Source organism: Neoarius graeffei, chromosome 9 (assembly GCF_027579695.1).
Source record: "Neoarius graeffei isolate fNeoGra1 chromosome 9, fNeoGra1.pri, whole genome shotgun sequence".
Classification (NCBI taxonomy): Eukaryota; Metazoa; Chordata; class Actinopteri; order Siluriformes; family Ariidae; genus Neoarius; species Neoarius graeffei.
The window spans coordinates 24,016,687-24,041,163 of record NC_083577.1 but is presented as its reverse complement, the minus strand read 5'-3'; the positions used below and the strand labels follow the sequence as shown (position 1 = coordinate 24,041,163).

Sequence of the window (24,477 nt, the reverse complement as noted above, 5' to 3'; positions counted from 1 at the left end):
GCTTCCGGGCTGATGAGTGCAAATTTGCCTCCAGTATTTGCTGATAACGTGCTGCATTCATCTTTCCTTCAACTTTGACCAAGTTTCCTGTGCCTTTGTAGCTCACACATCCCCAAAACATCAGCGATCCACCTCCGTGCTTTACAGTAGGAATGGTGTTCCTTTCATCATTGGCCTTGTTGACACCTCTCCAAATGTAACGTTTATGGTTGTGGCCAAAAAGTTCAATTTTGGTCTCATCACTCCAAATTACCTTGTTCCAGAAGTTTTGAGGCTCGTCTCTGTGCTGTTTGGCGTAAATTTTTGTTGGTCTACCTGACCGTGGTTTGGTTTTAACAGAGCCCCTGATTTTCCATTTGTTAATCACAGTTTGAACACTGCTGACTGGCATTATCAATTCCGTGGATATCTTTTTGTATCCCTTTCCTGTTTTATACAGTTCAACTACCTTTTCCCGTAGATCCGTTGACAATTTTTTGCTTTCCCCATGACTCAGAATCCAGAAACATCAGTGGTTGGATGAAAGACGCAAGAGTCTGTCTGGATCCCAGAAACTCACTCAGCTTTTATGCACACACACTGATTACAAGCAAACAGATCACAGGTGAGGATGTTACCTTTAGTAGCCATTCAAACCCATTTGTGTCAACTTCTGTGCATGTTATCAGGCCAAAATCACCAGGGTATGTGAACTTTTGATCAGGGTTATTTGGGTAGTTTCTGTTGTCATTATGATTTAAAAAAAGAAAACACAGTCATTTGACAATAAATGGTTTCACCCAACCACTAAGCATGAGTGGAAAATATGTTTTTGTGTTATCATTCATATTCTCTGAAAAATGGTCAAAGAATCATAGATTCTGCCAGGGTATGTAAACTTATGAGCACAACTGTGTGTGTATATATATATATATATATATATATATATATATATATATATATATATCTCCATCCATTATCTGTAGCCGCTTATCTTGTTCTACAGGGCCATGGGCAAGCTGGAGCAAGCGGGGTACACCCTGGACAAGTCGCCAGGTCATCGCAGGACCGACACAGACAAACAACCATTCACACTCACACCTACGGTCAATTTAGAGTCACCAGTTAACCTAACCTGCATGTCTTTGGGCTGTGGGGGAAACCGGAGCACCCGGAGGAAACCCACGCGGACATGGGGAGAACATGCAAACTCCGCACAGAAAGGCCCTCGCCGGCCACGGGGCTCGAACCCGGACCTTCTTGCTGTGAAGCGACCGTGCTAACCACTACACCACCATGCCGCACATATATATTTGTTTGTTTGTTTGTTATTTTATCATCAAGCACAAAACTATCCATAAATCGCAGTGTCCAGATCTTGGAAAAAGGCAGCCTTGCCTCAGGGCAAGTCTCACACGAAGTCAGACGTGGATCCCATGCTTGTTTACTCACCAAGATTGGATATCCTTGTAAGAATTTGACAAAAATAACAATGGAAAAGCGCTGCGTTGTGTTTGGATGTCTCATCTCATTATCTCTAGCTGCTTTATCCTGTTCTACAGGGTCTTGGGCAAGCTGGCGCCTATCCCAGCTGACTACAGGCGAAAGGCGGGGTACACCCTGGACAAGTCGCCAGGTCATCACAGGGCTGACACATAGACACAGACAACCATTCACACTCACATTCACACCTACGGTCAATTTAGAGTCACCAGTTAACCTAACCTGCATGTCTTTGGACTGTGGGGGAAACCGGAGCACCCGGAGGAAACCCACACGGACACGGGGAGAACATGCAAAGTCCGCACAGAAAGGCCTTTGCTGGCCACGGGGCTCGAACTCGGACCCTCTTACTGTGAGGCGACAGCGCTAACCACTACACCACAGTGCCGCCCATGTTTGGATGTTCAAATTCATATACAACAGGACATTCAATTCACAAATTTCTGAGAAATAGCACAAATCTAAAGCGACAGTGGGTGAAGTTTGTGCAAACGAAGCGGGCAGATTTCGTGTCGTCTACTAATAATAAATATGATTTATCAGGTGCTCATCGACCACATGGGAATTATTGGAGTAAAAAGACACCCATTTATTTAATAAATGACATTTGATCTGACATTTGGACAGTTCGTTGATTCAACCTATTATTACACACACACACACACACACACACACACACACACACACACACACACACACACAGTGCACCAGATGCAGGATTATGAGCAACATTTACACGCTCGCGACATCCGATCTCATCATATCTGATGCACTTTAACAGGAAGAAAAATGTGTGCACGCAATCATCATCATCATTAATTATTTACTGAAATGTGTTAAATGCTCTCAGATTGCAATATTGCAAGACTTGATTTGTTTTTAGTTTTGTTCAGGAAAACATGATGAAAGGTAACCACTGTATTCTGCACATCTCTCTCTCTCTATCTCTATCTATCTCGTGCGCGCCACAGAGGAAGACTGTCATGAACTGAGTGAACTGGCGGTTTCTCATCTTGGGGGCTCGAAAAGATAACCATTTACTCCAGAATATCCTTGACAATCATCTGCCCCTTCATCCGACATATACGGTAAGCTGGGTGCGATTTGCTGGGGGGGATGGTGGGGATCATCCCCCCCTCTGGTTTTTATCTCTGCTGAAAAAAAAATCCTCGGGGACAACCCCGTCAATAAAACAAACAAACCAAAAAAAAAGTTGACATGACAGGCATGGTGTGACACAGTTTTCTATGGTCTACATTGCACTCACTTTCAAAATGACCTGAAGTGGCAGCTTTGATGTTCACGAACGTCTAGGGTTGCCAACCGTCCCGTATTGGGCGGGACATCCCGTTTTTGGGTCATTTTAATTTGTCCCGTCAGGGACAGATCCTGCCCCTCACTCCAATGCTGTGGTGTAAATCGCGTAATTGCCGTGAGAAGCGCTATTACCGCGAGTCGCGGTCATCTGCGATTTAAAACCATTCACTGTTGCCATATCCTGAATTTTTAAGCTATACTGACAAAATAGGCATCAAATTAAACTAGAGCAGATGGTGCAGCCAGTGGATACAGCCTAACTGTTCGATAAGGATAGCAGATAGCTTAAAAAAAAAAACCCTTCCGAAACAGGATAGACCTCAGCCTATAGTAGGGGAGCTTTTCTGCCTCACTCCTGCCTTTGTGATGTCTTTCTCTCTTCTTCTTCTGCTATGAAGCATTGCAGAAGGTTCTTAGGGTTTTCAAATGGACAATTAAGCAAATACCATGGTTTTACAGCTACAGCAAATCATTTTTCAGTTTATGACATTGCCTTCATAAATATCTCATCTCATCTCATTATCTCTAGCCGCTTTATCCTTCTACAGGGTCGCAGGCAAGCTGGAGCCTATCCCAGCTGACTACGGGTGAAAGGCGGGGTACACCCTGGACAAGTCACCAGGTCATCACAGGGCTGACACATAGACACAGACAACCATTCACACTCACATTCACACCTACGGTCAATTTAGAGTCACCAGTTAACCTAACCTGCATGTCTTTGGACTGTGGGGGAAACCGGAGCACCCGGAGGAAACCCACGCGGACACGGGGAGCACATGCAAACTCCACACAGAAAGGCCCTCGCCGGCCCCGGGGCTCGAACCCAGGACCTTCTTGCTGTGAGGCGACAGCGCTAACCACTACACCACCGTGCCGCTTCATAAATATGGCCTGATGAATTATTTGGCCAAAGTTTAAAAGAGAAAAATGAGACAATAATATTAGAATTGTTTGTTATTTTGCATTAAGTTACTTAAAAATATCCATTAATTGGTCTATTAATTTTTAAAAGCTCTATTTTAGAAATGAACTTGTAGTGGCCTACATTTGAAACCCTCACCTAAAGGCGATTCGGTACTGTAACTATTTTGGGGCGCTGGGGTGCGTGTACAGGGCCTGTACCGGTACTTGTCCGCACCTGGAACAAAGTGTCCCTCATTTGGATATGAGAAAGTTGGCAACCCTACGAACATCCCCAGCAAATAGATACATTGTAGATAATCAGAGTGTGAACGTGGATTTAGCGCCATGAATCACATCCTTACTGATGAGCGCAACAGAATGAATGTATCCACACTGACAGCCTTCTTTTCCTCGCTGTCAATGGGCCAGACGTGCGTTCCTTCCCTGCTGAGAAATTCGCAGAAATGTGGATTAAAGAAGGGCGAAACGCGGCGGATAGCGCACCGACGGGAAAGCAGAAAAGGCCACATGAACTGCGCCATCAGAGCAAACTGTTCATTTAGTATTCATGTATTTCAGTGATTTTCGAGTCACTGTCCATTTAATCCGGAGGGAGAGAAACATCACAGCAACGCGACAAGCAATGCGAACTTTGTTGTGTGTTCGTGTATTTAGTCAGAGAGATAGGAAGATTAATTTACTATCTCTGGTTTAGTGTTTGTTTTCATTTAGTGTTATTCATTTGATATCATCGGATGTTATTGAGCTGTTAGCCTATTGTTACCTTAATTTTGTGACGTTTCATGCTTAAAAAAAAAAAAAAAACATCCCCCTTCTGGTTTTTTGACAAATCGCACCCTGTGTGTGTATGTATATATATATATATATATATATATATATATATATATATATATATATATATTAAATAGAATTAATTTAAATATTTAAATATTAAAATAGATTTATTTTAAAATAAATAAAATAATATTTAAAATTAATTTAAATATTAAAATAGACCCCTTTGGGATCTTCCGGTTCAGTCTCGGCAGAATCTATGAAAATCGGCTGATCTTATTGATTTTCCATTAATTTATGGCCTTTTGGATCAGCTATGGTTCGAAAACACATGGTCAACCAACATAATGATTGTTGCTTTGTACAAGGAAAAAAGGGTGGTTTAGAGGCATTACATTCACTTTAAGACTCCTTCTTACAAGTGAGTCCGGGAAAACCCATACAAAGAAAACGTTCGTTGCTTACGAGCATCTTTAAACTCACTCTTTAGCCATAAAGTGCAACGTTATCAAGAAACCTACCCCAGAGCATTTCGACCAAAAATAAATTGGTTCGGAAACTGAAAACTTGGTTTCCAGATGGAATTAAAACATACCGGTAGCTGGTTTTTCTAGCATGAACCGTGACATCATCACTGGGTGTGTCATTAGTTTGGAGAGGAAATGGAGCACATCAATGGAGAACGCAGTGGAAAAGGATACATTTTTAGAAAATATGAACTGAAAACATCTGCAATAACAAAACAAAAGTTCGCAGGTAATCAATGTGCACCGCCATCTTGCGACTACTGTTTACTTCTGTTGTGATTCATGCAACATCATCTATTCATGATGCATCCTTGATTACACCGGTTCCTCTCAAAGCTGGTGAAAACATGGGCTTGTTCACTAGCTGACACTAAGGTTCAAAGAATCCTGAACGGAACCCATTCAAGAACCCGTTCCTTGTTGGTCAAAAAGGGGTAAGTTACCCTTGTGTGGGATGGACTGAACCTTTCACATGTGATATGAGCTTTTCTGGCAGTCAGAACCATGGACTCTGCTTGTTGATATAAGATGAGAACAGTTCATGAGCACCATCAACAGTTTACTTACATGAGTTTCTGCAGCTTCTTGTCCTTCTCCTGTTCCTCCTCTCTTAGCTTGTTGTAGTCAGACACGAGCTTTTTCTGTTCTAGCTCAAGAGACTGGTTCATACTGGGGTGGGGGTGGGGGGGAAGAGGGTCAAGATTTGAAATAGGATAGCAATTTAATTCTCATACATAATAACGTCAGTCAGTTCCATTCATGAGATTCAAAGCTCAATACTCTTTAATTTAATATCTTCACATTTGTGACCCCTCACCGAATCCAGGGACGCATGTCGGCCAAAACGAATCCGAGATAATCGCAAAAGAAGCATTTTTTTTTTCGAAATTTGTGATTTTTGTTTTTTTCCATCATGTGCAAGTTGAGATCTTGAAGAATGCAATCAGTATTTCAGATAATAGATTGTTTTGTTGGAAAAGCATACATTTTTTGTTGCAAATTGTCTCGTTTTTGTCAGGACTGTAGCCTGCTGGGGTGTGTGGGTAAATTACCATATGGGCCATTCACATGATGATTTAAGTCTTTTGTTTTTTTTTTTCCGCGAATCAGCTGTATGATCCGAGCTGAGCACATGGCTACTTAACTGCATACAGGCATGTAATTTCACTATGGAATGAGCTACTAAACAGAGCGCAGAGGAGCTGAAAACCGCGAAGCAAACAGACACACGGTATTTACATCGGAGATCACCATTTCTAGCAAAAAAAACGCAACCTCGTTTTCCAGATTGAATGGAATACTTGAATGATCAGATGATACACGGACAGTTCTAGGATTACATTCCATCGGAGGCATTGGTGTGTGCAAGGTGCCGTTTCTCTTTCTGATGGGGTAAGTTTATTAATCTAAGGCTGTGTGGTTATTTTTGCATGTAACGGAGAGTGTTGTGGTTTGGTTAAGCCTAGGTCACAACCGGACGTACGATTTTTTGGCCATGTGATTTTTGGCGTTTCCCAAATCGCTGCGGGGTTTTTTTTTGTTCACGGAGAAAGACGCGCGTTGGCCGTAAGTTTGTCTTGCAACCTGAAAAAAAGTAAGCGCCCGTAGAGTTTGTTTGACATGACAAAGAACCTCTGCGGCCGGTCTGCGGCTCGAAAATCAGCACATCACACGTGCGCTCTCGTGCTTTTCACGCACGCCCTCCGTGCGTTTCTTGCGTTTTTTGCGTGTAGACCGGCTGTAGGAGTGCGTACTGTACGGCCGGTTGTGACCGAGGCTTTACATGAAACTAGTGTTGTGTTAGTTGTGTCATCATCGTGCTATCTTTCTTTCTTACGGTGTGAGCAATTTTTCAACCACAAAACATTAAAGTATACTTTAGGGCTTATTTTTGTACTTCATAATTGTGTTGGGCATACTTTGCATGGAAGGAAAATTGACGTGGTGATCTTTGTTTACATGAAAGTAGTATCGTGCTAGCTCGTAGGGGGTAGGGCTTTCCTTAATGTCATGCAAATGAGCACCATTATGTGCCCGCCCTGCACCCAGAGTAGCTGAGATGGAAAACTTTGAGGGCGATTTTCTCCCTTTTCTGTTTTAAGAAGTATACACTTTCAAAAGGCCACACATTCTTCAAATATTGTCAGATCTCCACATGGAAGGCATCATTGGAAAGCTTAGAAACTGTACTTTCTGAATCTGTCAATAACTCAAATGCCCCCGGGCAGACATGTCTCCCTGGATTCTGTGATCTGCCACATTTTTGTACAAAATGAATAAAGGTCGAGGAAAACGGCCAAACAGCTCAAAGAAAGCTGTTAGTCTGTTTAAGATGGCCTTCTTTTTGCTCGCATGAAAGATCTTCTGAAAGAAGCCACATTTTTTTAAGCTCTTAACTCTTTCAGCTCATCCAGGATCTTCTGCTTGTCCTCGATTTCGTCTCGGAGGCGTGACAGCTGCTTCTGATGGGCCTCGCGGTGACTCTCCATCTGCTCCTGCAGTGCTTTCTACACATGTTCACAGAAATGAATGAATGTGTTTGCACAAATGGCAAAAGTCACTATTTTGAATTTGGTTGCCTTTACAATTTGAAATAAACCTTTAAACGGGTAAAATCGTGAGCAAGAGCAGATAAAGTCATTCACCATCGGTGCAAAAGTAACAGAAAAAATTGGTCCAAAGTGAGAGTGTGAATGCTGTGTCAAAGTTGGACTCAATTAAAGGTGAAAGTAGTACAACCCCGATTCCAAAAAAGTTGGGACAAAGTACAAATTGTAAATAAAAATGGAATGCAATAATTTACAAATCTCAAAAACTGATATTGTATTCACAATAGAACATAGACAACATATCAAATGTCGAAAGTGAGACATTTTGAAATTTCATGCCAAATATTGGCTCATTTGAAATTTCATGGCAGCAACACATCTCAAAAAAGTTGGGACAGGGGCAATAAGAGGCTGGAAAAGTTAAAGGTACAAAAAAGGAACAGCTGGAGGACCAAATTGCAACTCATTAGGTCGATTGGCAATAGGTCATTAACATGACTGGGTATAAAAAGAGCATCTTGGAGTGGCAGCAGCTCTCAGAAGTAAAGATGGGAAGAGGATCACCAATCCCCCTAATTCTGCGCCGACAAATAGTGGCGCAATATCAGAAAGGAGTTCGACAGTGTAAAATTGCAAAGAATTTGAACATATCATCATCTACAGTGCATAATATCATCAAAAGATTCAGAGAATCTGGAAGAATCTCTGTGCGTAAGGGTCAAGGCCGGAAAACCATACTGGGTGCCCGTGATCTTCGGGCCCTTAGATGGCACTGCATCACATACAGGCATGCTTCTGTATTGGAAATCACAAAATGGGCTCAGGAATATTTCCAGAGAACATTATCTGTGAACACAATTCACCGTGCCATCCGCCGTTGCCAGCTAAAACTCTATAGTTCAAAGAAAAAGCCGTATCTAAACATGATCCAGAAGCGCAGACGTCTTCTCTGGGCCAAGGCTCATTTAAAATGGACTGTGGCAAAGTGGAAAACTGTTCTGTGGTCAGACGAATCAAAATTTGAAGTTCTTTATGGAAATCAGGGACGCTGTGTCATTCGGACTAAAGAGGAGAAGGACGACCCGAGTTGTTATCAGCGCTCAGTTCAGAAGCCTGCATCTCTGATGGTATGGGGTTGCATTAGTGCGTGTGGCATGGGCAGCTTACACATCTGGAAAGACACCATCAATGCTGAAAGGTATATCCAGGTTCTAGAGCAACATATGCTCCCATACAGACGACGTCTCTTTCAGGGAAGACCTTGCATTTTCCAACATGACAATGCCAAACCACATACTGCATCAATTACAGCATCATGGCTGCGTAGAAGAAGGGTCCGGGTACTGAACTGGCCAGCCTGCAGTCCAGATCTTTCACCCATAGAAAACATTTGGCGCATCATAAAACGGAAGATACGACAAAAAAGACCTAAGACAGTTGAGCAACTAGAATCCTACGTTAGACAAGAATGGGTTAACATTCCTATCCCTAAACTTGAGCAACTTGTCTCCTCAGTCCCCAGACGTTTACAGACTGTTGTAAAGAGAAAAGGGGATGTCTCACAGTGGTAAACATGGCCTTGTCCCAACTTTTTTGAGATGTGTTGTTGTCATGAAATTTAAAATCACCTAATTTTTCTCTTTAAATGATACATTTTCTCAGTTTAAACATTTGATATGTCATCTATGTTCTATTCTGAATAAAATATGGAATTTTGAAACTTCCACATCATTGCATTCCGTTTTTATTTACAATTTGTACTTTGTCCCAACTTTTTTGGAATCGGGGTTGTATTTGAGTCAAAGTTAAATGATGAAAGTATTAAAGTAAACACTGTTTTTGACCATGGTCTCATGTAATTCCATGCAATTTAATTCATCATTCATTAGAAAGTGAAATAAATCCCACCACATCACCCTTTCTCATTTAAAACTTGTATGTTTCATAAGATCAATGTGCTTTTAATACATGTAGTGTGAGTGAGACTAATATTCTTGCAGAAAGATGATTGGTTGTAGCATGCTGAAAAATGGATTTTGATTAGATGAAGCAACTGATTGAATTCGAAGTCAGGCGAAATGAAATATAGGGAAGAGCAGGGAGAGCTAGGACGACGGAGACGTGGGACAGTTTGTATTCCCATCAGTCAATTTTAACCAATCAGGTTTTAGATGAAATTAGAAGTTTGATGCTGCCCCTCGGCATGGTGGTGTAGTGGTTAGCACTGTCGCCTCACAGCAAGAAGGTCCGGGTTCGAGCCCCGTGGCCGGTGAGGGCCTTTCTGTGCGGAGTTTGCATGTTCTCCCCGTGTCCGCGTGGGTTTCCTCCGGGTGCTCCGGTTTCCCCCACAGTCCAAAGACATGCAGGTTAGGTTAACTGGTGACTCTAAATTGACCGTAGGTGTGAATGTGAGTGTGAATGGTTGTCTGTGTCTATGTGTCTGCCCTGTGACAGGGTGTCTGCAGGCTTGAACAAGTTCAATTTAAGACTTTTTAAGACCTTTTTAAGACCATAGCAGGTTAAATTTAAGACTTATGCCGCACAAAAAAAAAAAGAAAATTGGGAGAGCCTGACTTACTTTCGAAATAACAAAATTTATTATCATTCACCAATGAACTCATTACATCCCTAGGGTGCGCTCTTGCATTAATGAGGAACTAAGTTGCAGTGGAGCCAAAGACACCCCGCAAATCACTTGAGAATGAGGCATTCGATTCCGTACGGTTTGCATGTTGTAACGTTACAGTTTGCACGGAGTTAGCTGATACACCGTCTCGAGATGTGCTTGGACCTGACAACGGTGAACAAAATTGAGTGACGGCATGCGATTGTTGCAGACTTTTATGGGCAGCCTGGTGCTTCTCCGCTTTCGCGTGTGATTCCGCTGCCTTTACACCCAGGGTGCAGAGTTTGAGTGTTCTTTTGCACAATGTGCAGTACGCCTCAAACGGATTGTTTGGTACACGTTTTAACCAGTCTACGAAATCATTGCGTTCAAGCCAGCAGTCGTTAAACTTGCATTTGCCCATTTTGCTACAAACCGTGACAATAGGGCTGTGCGATATGGGAAAAAATGAATATCCCGATACATTTTCTCCATTTCACGATATATATCTCGATATATTTAAATCTCCTCTAAACGACCCCATGAAATCTAACTTTTACTCTTTACTGTTTTCACTACAATCCCTGCAGATTAAATAACATTCTTGGTTAACTTTACAGGTGGTTTTCAACAACACATTTTAAATTTTCATGTTGGTGATTAATCACAATTGAATTGAAATAAGACTATTTTTATTCAACAAAGATGTAGCACAAACTGCAAAAACAATCTTGAAAATTGCAGCAAAGGGACAACACAATACAGAGCTGCTCAGAGCTCAAACCAATAAAGTGCAAGCTCAACACTGAGAAAGACATTTAGCCTAAATAAGAAAAGTGCTAATTCATTAAATTATTTTTAAAAATAGATCTCCAAGCTATTAACCTGACTACTGAGAACCACTGGAACATTCACAATAGAGAGAGAGATTGAGGGAGAGAAGAGAGAGATCTGCAAAACAATTTTTCTCTTTGCACACTTTTGAACTGAATGTTTTCCGGCTCTGCCTCTCAGATGTGTAGAATTCCAGTATTGCCTTCTCTGTAAAATGTCTGCGACCAGGCAACTCATATTTGGGATCGAGTGTGTTTAGTAACTTTTGGAAGCCTGGTGTTTCCACTATACTAATCGGGATCATGTCTTCGGCAATGATGTTAGTGATCGCATCCGTTATAGCTCTCCATCTCTGACTCGTTTTCTCATATGGGGTGGCTTTGGAGAACGAGGCCGCTATGGTCATTTGTTTAGCTTGTGTGTGTGTGTGGGGGGGGGGGGGTTAGCTCGTGGGCAAGTAGTTGGGAGTTTAAGAGACTCTTCATACTGTACCGGGTGAGGTTTCAGGTGATGGAACATATTTGTAGTGCTGCTGCCTTTCGTGATGACAGTTTTTTTTGCACACTTTACAAACTGGCATTTGCTGTTCCACGTCCTCCTCGCGATATCCAAAAAAAATGCCGGATGACTGACCCCTTACTAGTTCTTTTAGGAACCAATTCGTCCGCTTCCATTTTTAATTTGTCGCTGAAATTGACAGAGCTTACACGGTAGCCTACGCAACACCAGCGATTGCATGAACTGAGTCAGCGCTGTAAACCGGAACCAGGAAATCTTCCCGCCGGCAGTGTTGCCAGATACTGCTGACGTTTTCTAGCCCAAAATATGTTCAAAACCCGCTAAAACGCACTTAAAACCGCCCAATCTGGCAACACAACCGAAACTAGAAAATCTTCCCGGAAGTTCCTTTCAGCACCTAGATGCTAACCAATCCCGGGTGACATCTAGGTGCTGAAAGGAACTTTCGGGAAGATTTTCTACGTGCAGAATAATTCTGCATGTAACCTAGGTCTTAAATTACCCAAATGAGATTTTAGACCAACAGTGCAAAATATCTCTGTATTTTAGACTTTTTTAAGCCTAAAATTGAAAATGTGTAATTTTAGACTTTTTTTAGACTTTTTTAGACTCCGCGGACACCCTGCTTATTGTTTGTGTCACAATAAAACAACAATTTACAACAATTTAAAGTGGTAGGCATGTTGTATCAATCAAATGGTGCTAACCCTCCAAAAATCCATTTTAATTCCAGCTTGTAATGCGACAAAACAGGACAAACACCAAGGGGGATGAATACTGTAGACCAGGGGCGATTTCTCAGAGACAGCAAGGGAAGCCGAGCTTCCCCTAAAATTCTCTCCCCAAACTGCGGTGTTTACGACGTTGAATTCTCATTAAAACAATAACTTGCATAACATAATATATGCCCAAGATTGTATTTATGTTCATAACTATCCTGTAACTTATTTGAGTGATGTCTGACGAACTTGCAGTTCGCTACGAGAATCACCTTTGCTGCCAGGCTGTAACCTTTCTTATTTCAATGGGCTCTATGGACTGGCAGCAGTGTTGCCAGATTGGGTGGTTTTAAGTGCATTTTGGCGGGTTTTGAACATATTTTGGGATGGAAAACGTCAGCAGTATCTGGCAACACTGACTGGCAGCCGGGTATCCGTTGCAGTCTACGAGACGGCTCTGAACAGCCAATTTCGGCTAGTTGTTATTGGTTAAAATCAACAAAATCGTCACTTCTAGGGAAGCCGGGCTTCTCTGGGACTAAACCAGGGGCGATTTCTCAGAGACAACAAGGGAAGCCGAGCTTCCCCTAAAATTCTCTCCCCAAACTGCGGCATCTACGACGTTGAATTCTCATTAAAACAATAACTTGCATAACATAATATATGCCCAAGATTGTATTTACGTTCATAACTATCCTGTAACTTATTTGAGTGATGTCTGACGAACTTGCAGTTCGCTACGAGAATCACCTTTGCTGCCAGGCTGTAACCAGCGTTGCCAGATACTGCTGACGTTTTCCAGCCAAAATATGTTCAAAACCCACCAAAATGCACTTAAAACCGCCCAATCTGGCAACACTGGCTGTAACCTTTCTTATTTCAATGGGCTCTATGGCTGGCAGCCGGGTATCCGTTGCAGTCTATGAGAGGGCTCTGAACAGCCAATTTTGGCTAGTTGTTATTGGTTAAAATCGACAAAATCGTCACTTCTAGGGAAGCCGGGCTTCTCTGGGACTAAACGAGACAGTGGGAGGGACAAGAAGCCGGGCTGATGAAGGATTATTGGAGGTAGTGTTTGAAAGACATGAGGAGGGCGGGCTCTGTACTTCGGCGTCGGTGAAGAACACGGAAGTATGATCAGTCAGTCCCCAGCGGATGTCGAGAAAGTGTAGTCGTGTGCCAAAGTGCTGTCCGAATTCTTTTCATATAAACATTTCTTCTCATTGATGTCTCTGTACATTACTCTGTAAATAAATGTAAATATTACTCGTTGTGCTCCGTTAACTTTCATCCATTCTATCAGTTTGATCATTCGTGAATTCACTCATTTATTTCATTTGTAGTTCAATCTGGTTGTAGGCTAGCTTGAGCCTTATTGGGACCTGCAGTGCTAGCTGCTAACAGAAATTGGTGAAGTCTCTGAAAAGCACAACCAGCTAGTATGACAGGGTCACAGACCATTTTCTGGAAAAGGAGCGGAGGGCAGAATTTGTGTATAAATAGTGTGCATCATATAATGTTCATGAATCTGAAGTGTGTATATTGTTCAGTAATGTTAAGAGAATGGTGGGCTCTGTGTTATAGGTTATACCTGGGTATAATATTCAAGGTTCTGTGTGTTGCATAGCCTACCTGGTTATGAATTTCCAGACTGTGTTGCAGAAGATGTTCAAGGATGGTGTTGCACAGCTGGGTGTTGTGTTAAAGACTCTGTGTTGCATATCAGGGTATGATGTTCAAGGCTCTTCGTTGAATAGCCAGTGATTTTTGGATGTTTGATATTTTTGATTAAGGATATGAGGCACTAGCCTGGCAAGCCAGACTATAACATGAAATGTACAAGCAAAAATACTTTCTGCCACTAGGTAGGGTTGTCTAGTTCACTATGCTAATGGGGCACACCTTTCTATGCTTTGATATCCGGCCTACAGGTTTTACGATGAATGCGTAAAATGGGCTTCCCCTGTTTTAAAAACCAGCAGCCGCCACTGCTGTAGACACTGTATATATGAATGTGTGTGTGTGTGTGTATATATATAGAGTCATAATCTTTGAAGGTCTAAATGATAATGTTAAAAGCAAAAAAATTGGATTTTTCATCGAACTGTGCATATATTCATTTTCAGTTACACTCAGGTCATATACAAATTCCCTAATACAATAGATAAGGATTGTCATAAAGTACAATTACTATATTTTACTATTTTTACACTACAAGTTAAAAGTTTGGGCATACCTGTTCATAGAAGGAGTTTCTTCAAATAAATCAAAACGAATGTATTTCATACATGGACTTAACCAATTACATGAAGCATGATATATAACAGTGGCGGCTGGTAGTCTTTCAAACAGGGGAGGCTGGTCGGTTACGATATTTCCAGATTTTAAAAGAAAAAACACATCAATTTTGCCCATACTCTTGCCTCTGATCTGGCTGATTGTTGGCAGGGTCACAACCTGTGAAATAACAGGTTCTTTTGGCCCATTAGCCTACTGTCCAATATACATGATGGTGGTGTTGGGGGGGTATATTTTAACATTTTATATTTAAAAATTGTGGCATGTTGTTTAAAAATTGACCTCGGCTGTGTTTTTGTTTAAAAATGTTTTCCAAATTGTAGCTGTGTTTAATTCATATCCAGAAAAATATATATTCCAATATAATATACTTAGCATAAACATTTTAAATAGATTCTATATTTTTGGTCCATCCATGACATATTACTAAAGTAGCCTATTTACTGTTGATGTGGGTCACTTGCTGTTAGCCAATTCACTTTCTTGAACCAGGAGAGCTGAAAGGAGCGAGTATTATTCCCTACCTTTTTCACCAAGTCAATTTGAGGCGTTGGTCTACCCTGCTCTTTAATTTTAATTTTTTCCTTGAAAGGAAGACTGGCAAATGGCTTCGCCAAAATTAAATCAGCAATGCTTGGCATCCGTGCGCAGCTTTCTTGCTAGCTGACTAGCCCCCTCAAGTTCAAGTTCAGTCACTCAAATAAACGAAATTTCTGGAACTAAGATAGCAAACTTGACAACACTATATTTACACTTTATTTACAATGAAAATATATACAAACTAAAAAAGCTGGTAGAAACCGTATGTAATGAATGAAATCGAAATGTAAGCTGATCTCTGACAATACACCACAGCACTTGCGAATCCGCATGGGACTGAACTGATGTTGCCAGATACTGCTGACGTTATCCAGCCCAAAATATGTTCAAAACCCGCCAAAATCCACTTAAAACCGCCCAATCTGGCAACACTGTACCGCTGCCTGTCTATAGTTGAAACGAGCTGTCAATCAAAGAAAATATCCGGCCGCTTTCCCCAATCACCAGTCTCCTCGCGGAAACTGCCATGTCCCTCCCATGTGAGGCTCGGAGTCCGTGGGCGGGCGTTTTCGCAGTATTTGTCCAATAACTGTCTTGCATTTTGAGATTGAAAAGCGCATCGCTCCCAAATGCCGTTGAAGTCCACTGAGGCTGGGAGTCCGTGAGACTCCGTGGGCGGGCATTTTCGCAGTATTTGTCCAATAATCGTCTTGCATTTTGAGATTGACAAGCACATAGCTCCTAATCCACTGAGGCTGGGCTGCATCGCACTGTCACGAGGGGGAAAAACTCACGCACACATTAGGCGAACTGGGGAAAGTTATAACGGAATGATTTCGCACTGTAGTTGGGTTGAGCACATATATTTCTATGATTCTGGATCTGAAATAGCAATGTTATAAGGTCGGCTATAACATAAGCCTAGCGCAATTCATCCTACACGATGTTCGTCATTTTTAGAGGAGGCGGAGCCTTCCTCGTTGTCTTAGAGCAATCGCCCGTGATATATAATGTATATATGCTGCATTTATATTTAATGGTATGGATGGCAGAGAGAACATTATTCTGTACCTTCATCTCTTCAGCATCCTTCATCTTGCTCATGTGTTCCTTCTCCTTGTCCATCACAGACACCTCGTGCATCTTTTCTAGATTAGCGAACATGCAAAAGCACAAGTGCTATTTATAAAAAGGTCAATATACGAGAACATCTAGTGTCTAAAACTCAGTGTTCGTGTTTTTAGGACATACGGATATAGTTTATTTCCCTGAGTGGAAAGGAAATAATGACAAAATGAGCCATATAACATTTGTACAACGCACAGCTCTAAAATAAGTACCGTATCATTTCTCTTCTTTATTTACAAAAATTTCTGAGAAGCATCCTTGTACAGTACCATGTGTATGTGAATGCATTTGTATGAGACCCACCCTGAGCATGGAGTTTAGCCAGCTCTTCCATCAGTGAGTCCTGGCTTTCCTCCAGCTGTCTTTTCTTTTGCTCCATGTTCTGCATGTAGTCACTCAGGGATTTTATCTTGGCCTGGAGCTGGATCAGTCAGACACAGATGCACTCATAGACTCAGTTACTGGACCAATCATTAGACTTTTTATCTGATTCTTGACTTGTCACGACGGAGATGTTATGCACTTATGCTACAGAAATCACACTTGGCATGTGCATTAAAACTGACGAGCAAATTAATTTCTAACTTTCGTATTGCTCCTATTTCCTCAGGGCAACATGGGCCATATAAAATATTTTGGCGAGTAATAGGACATGTCAAAATGTCAAATGTCGACAAGGAATTACTGTAGTATGCAAATGAGCTGCATTACAATAGAGATTAAGGCTAACTAAGGCCCTGGTCACACTACAGCTCGCAACGGGTTTGCGAATACTTGGCGATTGAATAGTGGTAGCATCATGACCAATCGTGTGATGCATGGCGAATGTTCTTCGAGCTTCACGAGTTGTTTTATGGTGTGTCTTCGCCTCATAAGTGGCCAAAAGCATCACAAAAAAATGTCATTGCATGCACTGAAATTTGGTGGTGATGTTTTCATTGGCAAACTAAGCAGCGAATACTCACAGATGGGTTTGGGAATACTTCACAAAGCTTGGGGAGTTATTGCCACCAACAAGGCTCATTTTTATCAATAACCCATCGCAAAGCATCGGGAGCTGTAGTGTGACTGTAGTGTTACATACAGTGGTGCTTGAAAGTTTGTGAACCCTTTAGAATTTTCTATATTTCTGCATAAATATGACCTAAAACATCATCAGATTTTCACACAAGTCCTAAAAGTAGATAAAGAAAACCCAGTTAAACAAATGAGACAAAAATATTATACTTGGTCATTTATTTATTGAGGAAAATGATCCAATATTACATATCTGTGAGTGGCAAAAGTATGTGAACGTTTGCTTTCAGTATCTGGTGTGACCCCCTTGTGCAGCAATAACTGCAACTAAACATTTCCATTAACTGTTGATCAGTCCTGCACACCGGCTTGGAGGAATTTTATCCCATTCCTCCGTACAGAACAGCTTCAACTCTGGGATGTTGGTGGGTTTCCTCACATGAACTGCTTGCTTCAGGTCCTTCTACAACATTTCGATTGGATTAAGGTCAGGACTTTGACTTGGCCATTCAAAAACACTTTATTCTTTATAACTTTATTCTTCTTTAACCATTCTTTGGCAGAACAACTTGTGTGCTTAGGGTCGTTGTCTTGCTGCAGGACCCACCTTTCTCTTGAGATTCAGTTCATGGACAGATGTCCTGACATTTTCCTTTAGAATTTGCTGGTATAATTCAGAATTAATTGCTCCATCAATGGTGGCAATCCGTCCTGGCTCAGATGCAGCAAAATAGGCCCAAACCATGATACTACCACCACCATGTTTCACAGATGGGATAAGGTTCTTATGCTGGAATGCAGTGTTTTTCTTTCTCCAAACATAACGCTTCTCATTTAAACCAAAAAGTTCTATTTTGGTCTCATCCGTCCACAAAACATTTCCAATAGCCTTCTGGCTTGTCCACGTGATGTTTAGCAAACTGCAGACGAGCAGCAATGTTCTTTTTGGAGAGCAGTGGCTTTCTCCTTGCAACCCTGCCGTGCACACTATTGTTGTTCAGTGTTCTCCTGATGGTGGACTCATGAACATTAACATTAGCCAATGTGAGAGAGGCCTTCAGTTGCTTAGAAGTTACCCTGGGGTCCTTTGTGACCTCGTCGACTATTACATGCCTTGCTCTTGGAGTGATCTTTGTTGGTCAGCCACTCCTGGGGAGGGTAACAATGGTCTTGAATTTCCTCCATTTGTACACAATCTGTCTGACTGTGGATTGATGGAGTCCAAACTCTTTAGAGATGGTTTTGTAACCTTTTCCAGCCTGATGAGCATCAACAATGCTTTTTCTAAGGTCCTCAGAAATCTCCTTTTTTCGTGCCATGATACACTTCCACAAACATGTGTTGTGAAGATCAGACTTTGATAGATCCCTGTTCTTTAAATAAAACAGGGTGCCTACTCACACCTGATTGTCATCCCATTAATTGAAAACACCTGACTCTAATTTCACCTTCAAATTAACTCCTAATCCTAGAGGTTCACATACTTTTGCCACTCACAGATATGTAATATTGGATCATATTCCTCAATAAATAAATGACCAAATATAATATTTTTGTCTCATTTGTCTAACTGGGTTCTCGTTATCTACTTTTAGGACTTGTGTGAAAATCTGATGATGTTTTAGGTCATATTTATGCAGAAATATAGAAAATTCTAAAGGGTTCACAAACTTTCAAGCACCACTGTATGTGTTCCTTCTCCACTCTGTTGCGACAAAGTTGAAAGAACACAATTGTCTAGGATGTCTCTGTATGCTGTAGCTTTACAATTTCCCTTCACTGGAACTATAAAGCCCAAATCTGTTCCAGCATGACAATGCTCCTGTGCACAAAGCAATCTCTATGAAGACATGGTTTGCCGAAGTTGGAGTGGAAGAACTCAATTGTCCTGACCTGAACCCCAGTGAACATCTTTGGGATGAACTGGAACACCGACTGCACCCAAACATCAGTTCTTGACCTGAGTAGTGCCTAATGCTCATGTAATCTACCCTGGTTTGGCTTGAGCATTAGCGTTCATGATATTCCCATTTGGTCAGTTTTGTAGTGAATTCAAATAAACTGTGTTATTTTAATACTGTGGCAATACTCCTGGGATCACTATAATCCCTACTACTAGAGAGCGGTGCTGAGTGGAAATGATGATGTACACACTCCCACGACACACTCTACACTTGGGCAGTCTGGGTTATACTGCCTTCAGAGGAGAGTAAACAAAGTCAGAATTTCATTTTGTGGGCCCACTGCATATATGACAATAACGTTCTTGAATCTTGAATGAATCATAGCTGACCTGTGAGATGAGGAGTTGGCAGGACGCGAGCTCTTTCTCATTGGCCTGAATCTTTCGTGCCGTTTCAGCCTGAGCACCTTCCAGCTGTTTGCTGCGGTTCACCAGAGACTTCACCTCCGATTTCATCTTGCTGATGTAGAGGCGCGCCATGGTGAACTCCTCCTCCATTGCTCCAGGACCCTCTGCTGTCTGCTGGAGGCAAAAGAAAGAGGAGTGGAAGTCAGATCAGCTTATCGAATATTTTTTAAATCAAATATTGTCTCTTTAATACAATATATGAAATTCAGAGCCAGATGTGTTATGTTACAACTGGAATAAAACTCTGGTCACATCTGGTTTATACAGTGTCTTGCAAAAGTATTCATCCCTCTTGGCGTTTGCCCTGTTTTGTCGCATTACAAGCTGGAATTAAAATGGATTTTTGGAGGGTTAACACCATTTGATTTACACAACATGCCTAAAACTTTAAAGGTGCAAATTGTTGTTAAGCCTAGGTCACAACCGGACGTATGATTTTTTGGCAGTGCGATTTTTGGCGTTTCCCAAATCGCTGCGGTTTTTTTTGTTCGTGGAGAAAGACGCACATTGGCTGTAAGTTTGTCTTACAACCTGAAAAAACGTAAGCGCCCGTAGAGTTTGTTTGACATGAGAAAGAACGTCTGCGGCCGGTCTGCGGCCAGTCTACGGCTCGAAAATCAGCACGTCACATGTGCGCCCTCCATGTGTTTCTTGCGTTTTTTGCACGTAGACCGGCCGTAGGAGCATGTACGGCCGGTTGTGACCTAGGCTTTAGATGGGTTGTGTTGGTGTACAGCAATCTTCAAGTTATGCCACAGATTCTCAATTGGATTGAAGACTGGGCTTTGATTAGGCCATTCCAAGACATTTAAATGTTTCCCTTTAAACATCTACAGTGTAGCTTTCACAGTATGTTTAGAGTCATTGTCCTGCTAGAACGTGAACCTTCGTCCCAGTCTCAAACCTCTGGCTGACTCAAGCAGATTTTCCTCCAGGATTGCCCTGTATTTAGTGCCATCCATCTTTCCTTCAGTTCTGACCAGCTTTCCTGTCCCTGCAGATGAAAAACATCCCCATAGCATGATGCTGCTGCCATCACCATGCTTCACTGTAGGAATGGTGTTCTCAGGATGTTGGGTTTGCACCACACATGGCATTCCCCATGATGGCCTAAAAGATCAATTTTAGTCTCATTTGACCAGATAAACTTCTTCCATGTGTTGGGGGAGTCTGCCACATGCTGTTGGGCAAACTCCAAATGTGTTTTCTTAAGCAATTACTTTTTTCTGGCCACTCTTCCATAAAGCCCCACTCTGTGGAGTGTACGGCTTAAAGTGATCCTATGGACAGATACTCCCATCTCCACTGTAGATCTCTGCATCTCCGTCAGTGTTATCTTTGGTGTTTTTGTTGCATCTCTGACTAATGCCCTCCTTGCCCGGTCTGTGAGTTTTGGTGGGCAGCCTTCTCTTGTCAGGTTTGTAGTGGTGCCATATTCTTTCTATTTTGCTATAATGGATTTAATGGTGCTCCCTGGAATATTCAAAGTTTGGGATATTTTTTATAACCCAACCCTGATCTATACTTCTCCACAACTTTGTCTCTGACCTGTTTGGAGGCTCCTTGATTTTCATGTTGCTTGCTTAGTCGTGTAGCAGAGTCAGGGTCCTTCCAGAACAGGTTGATTTATACAGATATCATGTGACACATCATGTGACACTTTAATTGCACACAGGTGGATCTTAATCAACTAATTATGTGACTTATGAAGTGAATTGGTTGGACCAGCTCTTCTTTAGGGGTTTCAGATGAAAGGGGGTGAATATCTGTGCACACTCCAGATTTCTGTTTTTTTTTTTTATTATCTTAATTATTCTTTGTGTCATTAGCACTACAGCAAGAAGGTCCTGGGTTCAAGCCCAGCAGCCGGCAAGGGCCTTTCTGTGTGGAGTTTGCATGTTCTCCCCGTGTCCGTATGGGTTTCCTCTGGGTGCTCCGGTTTCCCTCACAGTTCAAAGGCATGCAGGTTAGGCTAATTGGTGGCTCTAAATTGACCTTAGGTGTGAATGTGAGTTTGAATGGTTGTTTGTCTCTATGTGTCAGCCCTATAATGACCTGGCTACTTGTCCAGGGTGTACCCCGCCTCTCACCCATAGTCAGCTGGGATAGGCTCCAGCTTGCCTGCGACCCTGTAGGACAGTATAAGCGGCTACAGATAAAGGATGGATGGATATTCTTTGTGTTACAATAAAACAATTTTCACCTTTAAAGTGGTAGGCATGTTGTGTAAATCAAATGGTGCTAACCCCCCAAAAATCCATTTTAATTCCATCTTGTAATGCGACAAAACAGGACAAACACCAAGACGGATGAATACTTTTGCAAAACACTATGTTTTGCTGTAACAAAAGTTGCAGAATGATAGAAAAAATCATATTATATACTATGTATCATGGTTTATTGTGGCATCTGCTTACAAATGCGGTTCGTAGAGGATGATGTCATTACATTACAGTGATGCTGGTTTGCTACTCAGTCAATCTAATTGTCGATCATTTTACAGTAAGTCTTTAATTGTATCAAAGTAAAATGGAATGCCAATCAAGATTTTGTGCAAGTGTGTGTGATCATATCATCTCAGAAGTTCTTACTGTCTTTAGGTCAGTGGTGCCGATGACGGTGCCGATCTCACCGAGGTCTCGCAGCAGCATGCTGAGGATCTCTGCAGATCTCTTCTTGTGGTGTCCACTCACTTCCTGCAGCATGGCCAGATCCCTCTCTACGGTGGATAGAAGTGTCTGTAACAGGAACATGTGCACACATCTGGAGTCACGGCATGGCACTTGGACAACACTTACAATACAGTACCATCTCGCCATTGTCTGTCCTCTTCTTGAAATAAATGTGATGTATTATCTTTTCCTCTGTCTTCTTCTTTTTCAACATCCACCTCTGACTGCCTGACAGGTGGTCTTTCGGTGAATGTGGTTTTAAAGTCTTGTCTTACTGAACAATGTAAGGACATATAACGCTACTGTATAAAAAAAACCCTCTATAACTCATCACATACTCTCCTCAAAAGACGCTGCTGAATCCGTAATACCATTAACTCTACTGTAACATTACTCTCCTACTTCCTGTCCCCTCCCCTACTTGACATCTTACACTCTTTTGTGTTAACTCATCAGTGAGCTGGACATTGCTCCTTCCTTTCTCCTCCAGCTCGTGGCTCTTCTGGTCGTAGTTGACGGCGAGTTCCTCCAGTGCTTGCAGCACCTCCTTGACCTCCTCTTTAGCTGCCTCATGCTCATGCTGCAGACGCATCAATTCCTCCTGTAGCTTCTCACAGTCGTGCCGCGTCGATGCTAACAGCTGTGAGGACAGATGATGTACAGGCAACAACTGAGATGTTTTAACTCTTTCAAACCAATGAACAGTGTAGCTGTAGTGAAGTCACAACATAATCTTTATCACTCAGCTGAAATGCCTGATCAGTTCTATTGGGTCATGGAAAACCACAGTCTCTGAATGTGATTTTTGGTCAATGTTAAGGTTTAACTTAAAAAAAACCAACAACACACAACTTGTCCTAATAATACAACCCCGATTCCAAAAAAGTTGGGACAAAGTACAAATTGTAAATAAAAACGGAATGCAATAATTTACAAATCTCAAAAACTGATATTGTATTCACAATAGAACATAGACAACATATCAAATGTCAAAAGTGAGACATTTTGAAATTTCATGCCAAATATTGGCTCATTTGAAATTTCATGACAGCAACACATCTCAAAAAAGTTGGGACAGGGGCAATAAGAGGCTGGAAAAGTTAAAGGTACAAAAAAGGAACAGCTGGAGGACCAAATTGCAACTCATTAGGTCAATTGGCAATAGGTCATTAACATGACTGGGTATAAAAAGAGCATCTTGGAGTGGCAGCGGCTCTCAGAAGTAAAGATGGGAAGAGGATCACCAATCCCCCTGATTCTGCGCCGACAAATAGTGGAGCAATATCAGAAAGGAGTTCGACAGTGTAAAATTGCAAAGAGTTTGAACATATCATCATCTACAGTGCATAATATCATCAAAAGATTCAGAGAATCTGGAAGAATCTCTGTGCGTAAGGGTCAAGGCCGGAAAACCATACTGGGTGTCCGTGATCTTCGGGCCCTTAGACGGCACTGCATCACATACAGGCATGCTTCTGTATTGGAAATCATAAAATGGGCTCAGGAATATTTCCAGAGAACATTATCTGTGAACACAATTCACCGTGCCATCCGCCGTTGCCAGCTAAAATTCTATAGTTCAAAGAAGAAGCCGTATCTAAACACAATCCAGAAGCGCAGACGTCTTCTCTGGGCCAAGGCTCATTTAAAATGGACTGTGGCAAAGTGGAAAACTGTTCTGTGATCAGACGAATCAAAATTTGAAGTTCTTTATGGAAATCAGGGACGCCGTGTCATTCGGACTAAAGAGGAGAAGGACGACCCAAGTTGTTATCAGCGCTCAGTTCAGAAGCCTGCATCTCTGATGGTATGGGTGTGCGTTTTGGCTGCCACTTTTCACTAGAGCTTTTCATTTTTCTTTTTTTCCCTTTTGTTTTTCTTTTTTGTGTTTGTGTAGTTTGATATTTGTTTTTTGTTTGAGTGTTTTGTCTGCTGGTTGTGGCGTGGCTTCGGACCCAGTTTTGATGTCCGTTTCCTTCAGACCTTGGTGTGCCGTGGGTGATGCCTGTGCTCCTCGCTATGGACTGCAAGGAGCTCATTGCTCTTTTTAACATCAGGGTTGTCCAGCGCTCTGTACAGTGGTGCTTTTGTGCTTGGCACGGTGTTCTGAGCGATGTTGCTCGGCGGCGTCACAGCGGCTATACAGGCAGTGTGGGATTTATCTTCGTGCTCCTGGTGGGACTATGGTAGCTACGCCA

The 24,477-nt window shown here is 41.9% G+C and overlaps 1 protein-coding gene across 1 annotated transcript in view; it reads right to left on the bottom strand.

Moving 5' to 3' along the window:
* Positions 1 to 24,477, bottom strand: part of kif5c (kinesin family member 5C) — a 152,566-nt gene that overhangs the window by 36,589 nt on the left and 91,500 nt on the right. The window contains 7 exon segments of the mRNA XM_060930522.1: positions 5,595 to 5,696; positions 7,425 to 7,534; positions 16,163 to 16,239; positions 16,523 to 16,640; positions 19,530 to 19,718; positions 22,199 to 22,345; positions 22,713 to 22,919. Coding sequence (XP_060786505.1) covers positions 5,595 to 5,696; positions 7,425 to 7,534; positions 16,163 to 16,239; positions 16,523 to 16,640; positions 19,530 to 19,718; positions 22,199 to 22,345; positions 22,713 to 22,919 — 950 coding nt within the window.